Source organism: Monopterus albus, unplaced genomic scaffold, assembly GCF_001952655.1.
Source record: "Monopterus albus unplaced genomic scaffold, M_albus_1.0 scaffold25.1, whole genome shotgun sequence".
In the NCBI taxonomy this organism is placed as follows: domain Eukaryota; kingdom Metazoa; phylum Chordata; class Actinopteri; order Synbranchiformes; family Synbranchidae; genus Monopterus; species Monopterus albus.
The window spans coordinates 2,644,199-2,650,650 of NW_018127905.1; the positions used below are offsets into that span (position 1 = coordinate 2,644,199).

Consider the following 6,452-nt stretch of genomic DNA (forward strand, 5'->3'; position numbering starts at 1 on the left):
AAGTGAATTAATGATAATTTGTTTTCAGTCTTAACATTGCTGTTAAACTGCTCATCCATGTAATACTTGCAGTTATTTTCAGAGTTCTTAAAAAAGTTTTTTTCAGGGTCAAAATCTTCGTCCGGTTCATGATAATGTTGTTCGGTGTCTCCAATTGTGTTTAGTTCCAGATCCAGTCCCTCGAAAACTATTAACTTCTGTAACAAATCTCTTTTACTTTATAAATCGTCTTTGGTTAAGTGCAGATAGCAGCGTTATGTTGTTGCTTGTTTCCTCACTGGCCTGCAGCGAGCACACGAACCCAACAACAGCGAGTTTCATTTCAAGAATTCATGTTGGTTAGTAACAGCTGATATGACCCAGCTAGATGTCATTTTAACCAGAAATAACGGTGATCAGCACCAGCAAAAAACAGGAAGCTGCTCCCCAGAATGCTTTTTCTACTGAGCTTTTTTGGAACACTCGCACTGGTGCATCTACATAATATCTTGGTGGTAGGGGTTTGACCATATTTCTCGTCAAGGTGAAAAGTACATAACAGAACCAGAGCAACAGCCAGCATAATGGAGTGTGATGGTACGTTTATATTAGTACAGCAAAAACACAACTCCCTGCTGCATGAGGCTGCTTTGGTCAGGGGGTGAGGGGTTGCAGGGGGAGTCTGGGTGTGTACGATATGGTCACGTTATGACAAGTTGACATGAGTGGCTTCATTCACATTTCCAGCTCATGAGTTTCGTCGTGTTTTGCTTGGCTATGCTGCTAATGTAGCCTACTCTACCTTAGCATCAATTCTACCATGAGACTGTGATAGATAAAAAAAAGTTTAACATCCAGTACTAATGAACATGCATGGTGTGTCACTCTGGTGCATTAATTGTGGTCCAAATTCATCAGTGAATAGCACTGAATGCTCATGCCAACAAGGTAAACAAAAGAATCTTCTTCCTGTGGGCGTCCATGTCCAGATTGTCCCTCATATGTGACTGGTCAATGCAGCACTTTTGCCAGATAATGTCACCGTCTGGTGTATTGAGGGTGAAAATAGAATAGAAGGCCACACACAACTTCAATTAGATGTTACAAGCTCATGCACAGTTCTAAAGTCTGAAGAGTCTCATGTGAAACCACACAGTGCTTGCATATTGTTGTCTTTTATTGCATATGATAATTCAAACTCAGAAAGTAGAACTGAACTGACAATATTACAAGAGGATTACAGTTAAAATATTTCAAAATGCACCTGCATTATTTTGCATTTTGTGACTTTCAGTTGGATAATAGACCAGTCATATATTATATATTATATATTATATATTTGCAGTCATATTTTGTCATTGAAAATTTCTTTAAAAAGTGTCAAAATATCGTCTCGCCTGTTAAGTATACTGTCACACCCCTCATGTCTGCTCACACATTACTTTTGCTCTTGAAGCTGACATACTCTTCTTCTTCTTCTTCTTCTTTAGGTTTAAAAGCAGCTGACAAGCCGCATGCACCCTCACTCCCCCCCCAAAAAACAGCAAGAATCACGTGGGTGAACAATTTAGGCATAACAGCAATTTTTCTCTTTCTACCTGGAGATCTTTTAATTACATCATTTTGTTGCACCCTCTCCTCCTGCAATGGTTTATTGGCACCTGACTGAAAAATACACGAGTTAGCTGTTTATCTCAATGATGCGAATAAGTCTATATATCAGGTTTGCTTAAAATACCTGGTGAATAATTAGCATCAAAAGAGCGTAGCAGTGGCAGGTGGCCTACATAAAAATAAGTTAGTGGGAGCATTAAAATCGGTGTGAGTGCTCAAATTGTTTTTCTCTACTAGTATTATTCCTTGGCTTACAAAACTGCTGCAAAGAAGTTTGTTTGGGGAGGTGCATCTAATATTTTAACTATAATTAGTTGTAGCAACGTAGTGGAATAAGGAAGAATGAAGGAAAAGTCACCGTCTAACCCTATGACCATTCTCCTGTCTTGTGTGTGAATGTTAACTGTGTGAAAGGAAAGAAGCGCTTGGAAGAAGTTGAGAACAACTACATTTGTTAAGGGCATTTCGTGCAGTGCAGATTACAGAAAGCAGACCACATCTGCCTGCACATAGGATCTGTTATATGAAACCAGCCTGGAAAGATGATACCTGAAACTTAAATGACAGTCTGTTCACTAAGAGTCCCTAATGGCATTTATATATTTTTTTTTAAAATAATATACTAGTGTTAATGGCTTGGCATTGCTGTTCAGTCCAACCTTTGGGCAGTCTCTGTTGAGGGTCTACTTAGAATCAAAGTAAGTGATTACAGAATTACAGAAAGTAGGTCAAACTACATCTGAACAACTATCAGCTGATAACGTGAAGATTAAACTGCCTAAAAACCAGGGTCTCAGTCACATTGTTTATGTAACCCCACTTTGATTTAAAATGACAAAATGGCTATATATTGGCATAAAACACTGCCTAACACAACCTTAACATGAAGAAAATTCTGACTTACGACTTGATTAAAAAACAGGGTGGCGATGGCAAGACACCCACTTACATTTTTCGTCCACCGTTTGACTCCTTCATAGCCCTTTGTCCTTAGCTTATCATAAAAGAAGCTGTTGAAAAAGTGAACCTGAAGAAAAGAACAGAGAAAAGTAAGAATTATGGCAGAAGATACTTGTCATCAGAGACTTATGCAAATATGTGACACGTCATCATCACAGACAACTGAACAGCTCAATCACTGTCTAATAGTGAACATTTTGAAATAAAAGCAAAAAGGTGAACTATATTTGAAGATGATGTTACTTGAAATAACTGAAACCAGTTGTATTACTTTTAGTTCCCAGTAGGAACAAGAGGTTTTTGTAATTTCTTTGTCAAAAAAGCCAAATTATATTGACCATGATTGACTTATAAAATCAATAAAAGGGTAAAACATCCAAGGGGGTGAATATTTTTTTATAGGCACTGTACTTCACAGGACTGACTGTGGAAGTCCATACGCTAACATTAGCTGTATCACTGTCATATTTCCTGAATATGATTCAGTCCAATATACCAGAGCTGTTGTGAACAGAAGAGCCATGTGATCAAACCTTATGAGAGTTCTATCTATACATACACAATTTTGGTCAATATTTAACTATACGACAAAAGACATCCAATTCAGGAGAGGTGCTTGTTCTGACAACTTAGTGGTCTAAAATGCATATCCTATGACTGCCAAGTACATCAGTTCAAATCCTGAAGATAATCTTTGGGGACCTCCTGCTTCATTCTACTGTCTCATACACATGACACGTGTGCTTTGCATGCTGTGTGAGACTTACATGTAAAACTGTGGGGTTGGAACCTGTAAAATGCAGCTTGCTGCTTTATTTGACTTTAATTGCTACTGTGCTTCAGACTCCAGAAACACTGAATTAACATTTCAAACATAACTCATCCTTTAGAGCCCTCCTTACCTCCTAAATACCCACATCTCTGAAATCTCACAACCCCAGTTTGTGAAATGGGCTTCCTCTCAAGAATCTGATGTCTCAAGCCAATGCTGTAAGAGCCCTCATGGCATCGCGTGGGGTATGTTTCACACTTTGGAAAGTTCCCTTCAGAGCAGTATAAGACATACTACTGTTTTCACAGTAGTAGTACTCCAAATGATGAAATAACTGAACTCCATCTGTAAAATTAGTGTGAGGATCCTTTAAGAGGTCACTGGTGTTTTTTTTTTTATTTCCTTACCTTCTCTGGCACAGAGTCCATGACCAGGTCACCATACATGTTCATTACCTGGAAGGGAGAAAAACAACATTGCAGTCTGCCTGCAAAGTCCATCCCTTTGTAGAAGGACACAGCCCGTGAATAGAGACATACTGTAGCTTTGGTGTGGAAAAATTATTTTTGTTGACTTGAAATTAAACAGTTACTGCTTTCACAGTAAACCATGGTAAAAATTCCAACTGTGTCACCATTTTACATTTTAATTATCATTACAACTCTCTTCTAAATGGTAAAAAAAAAAAAAAAAAAAATCCAGAGCCAAAGTTAGCAAAAGTCAGCCAGACACAGGTGAGGTCTGCAGAACATGCACAAAGAAAATCACCACAAAAGAGGACAACACTTTATAGTGAATGCAAAGTACGTTAACTTTTAGCTCCATGCAAGATGTAGACACTTTGGAATGGGGGAAACATCATGGTTTTTCTGTTTAACTTGCTAATAGCTTGTCATTAATGTAAACCGAAGCTTTCAGTGCCATTTGCCCTTATAAAAACTAAACATGTTCTGCTGCTGTATGGGTCCTGTCTGCAGACTCTATTCAACCACTGCATATGATAATACTTTATATAGTTTAGTCACCAAACAACATATTTTGCTAATTTATAGGCCGACATTCGTCAACTTGGTTGCGAAAGGAGAAACACTATACTCTTACACTATACTTTTACATAAATGCATGAGGCTGTTAATATGATATATAACTGTATAACTTCTTCTACTACTGGTGCCAACATGCACACTAACACGCTTTAGTTATATAGCATGTGATAGTTATACGGTCATGTCTAAAAACATTGACACCCCTGCATTTCTGTCAGATAACACACCACTTCTCACAGGAAATGTTGCAATCGCAAATTCTTTGTTATTCTCATGTTTATTTCATATGTTTGCATTAGAGAAAAAGCAGAGAAAAAACAACTCAACATTTGTGTTGTGTGGACCACACTGAGAAAAAAAAAGAAGAGCAAAGAATTGTGTGAGGATTTGAGAACCATATTAACAGATGACAAATTGCAATGAAGGATTGTTCGTATGGTGAATAAAGAACTTCGATCAACTTCCAGACAAATTCGATCTGACACTGTTGCATCCTGTGCCTGCACGATCCATCACCATTTAAATGACAAGGGACACTATGGTAGGAGACCCAGACCCCACTGCTGACACAGGAAAATAAAAAAACCAGACTGGAGTTTGCCTAAATTTACCTGAGGAAGCCACAGTCCTTCTGGGAGAATGTCCCGTGGACAGATGAGACTAAAATAGAGCTTTTTGGTCGAGCACATCATTCCGCTGTTTTCAGAAAACTAGTGTTGCACGATATACCGGTACTAGTATGGTACCGCGGTACTGAGGCATTTAAAATGGTACTATACTGCATTTGGATGGGACCGGTACTTGCAGTGCCGCCGGCAGCGCCCACCCGCAACAGAGGAAAACAGAGCAGGAAACGGCTTCCTCGTCCTCTGCTCACTGAGCAGCGTGGACTGGAGCAACAAACGAAGCAAGAGGAAAGCTTGGAGAGAGCAGAGACGTTGGAGAGGGAGAGAGCGAGAGAGAGAGAGAGGAGCACGGAGAGGAGAATGGCTGCTGTAACAGAGGGAGAGAGAGAGAGAGAGAGAGAGAGAGGAGCACGGAGAGGAGAATGGCTGCTGTAACAGTCACCACTTGTAGACAAACGAGGGGCGCGAAGTGCTATATGGCAGTACTTCGGCATAAAAAACAAATGAGCAAGGAGAGGCAATTAACGTTGATGCGCCATTGTGTAAACGATGTTTTAAAACATGCATGGCTAAGGGCGGAAACACCTCCAACTTAGCCAAACACCTACAGGACAAGCACCCAGACCTGCACACTAAGTTCAGGGAAGGACAGGTAATTTACTCATGACATGTCCTTTTCAAATGCAATAGTTCAATAGTTTTAAGTGTGCAACACATGATAAAGAGTTCTTATCAAACAGACATTTTTTTCTAAATTTTAATAAAAAAAAATGTGTTTTTTCAAAACGTTAAATGTGGTTACAGCACAGTCCTTCTGTGTTTTACATACATATTTAGCCATTTAATATGTTATAAAGACTGGTAACATACCATTTAAAGTCTGATCTTCCCATCCTGGCTCAGTTTGCACGACAATATATGTGCATTTCAGTATCACGCTGTGCATCAGAACGTGTCTTCAGCACATCTGGAAATATCTGTAGTCCAAGGCGTTCTAGATTGAGTGAGGAACATCTAGACATTTTGGTTTTCTTGGCCAAGAATCTCAACAAGACAAAAAGCCTGAGTCAGACTCAGTAGATAGTCTACTCCAAAAGAATCAGCCACCCAATAGTAGGCAAGAGAGGGAGTAAGGAGAAGGGACATAATGTTGATAGGAAAATAAGAGATTTTGCTGCTACAGTTGCTAGCTTATTTTAATTTCAAATAATTTTATTTGTTCTAATTGTTCTAAGTTAGAACTTCTAACTTCATACTTTTTATTTACTCACACTGACTGTTCTAAAAAAATTTTTTTTGAGTGCAATAAAAAAAGCATAGTATTTTGAATTTTATTTTGATGTTATTCTAAGATTTTCTATTAAAATAAAGTCAGTAATGACATTGTTTGCATTCTCTTTTTATCTGAAAAACTACCCAAAAGTATCGAAAGTATCGAAATACATTTTGGTACCG

The 6,452-nt window shown here is 38.6% G+C and overlaps 1 protein-coding gene across 2 annotated transcripts in view; it reads right to left on the minus strand.

Moving 5' to 3' along the window:
- Nucleotides 1-6,452, minus strand: part of senp3b (SUMO specific peptidase 3b) — a 27,944-nt gene that overhangs the window by 7,400 nt on the left and 14,092 nt on the right. For both annotated transcript variants that reach the window (XM_020594952.1, XM_020594953.1), the window contains exons 7-8: nt 3,733-3,780; nt 2,543-2,620 (exon numbers count right to left, since the gene is read on the minus strand). In XM_020594952.1, coding sequence (XP_020450608.1) covers nt 2,543-2,620; nt 3,733-3,780 — 126 coding nt within the window. The remainder of the gene's footprint in view (nt 1-2,542; nt 2,621-3,732; nt 3,781-6,452) is intronic.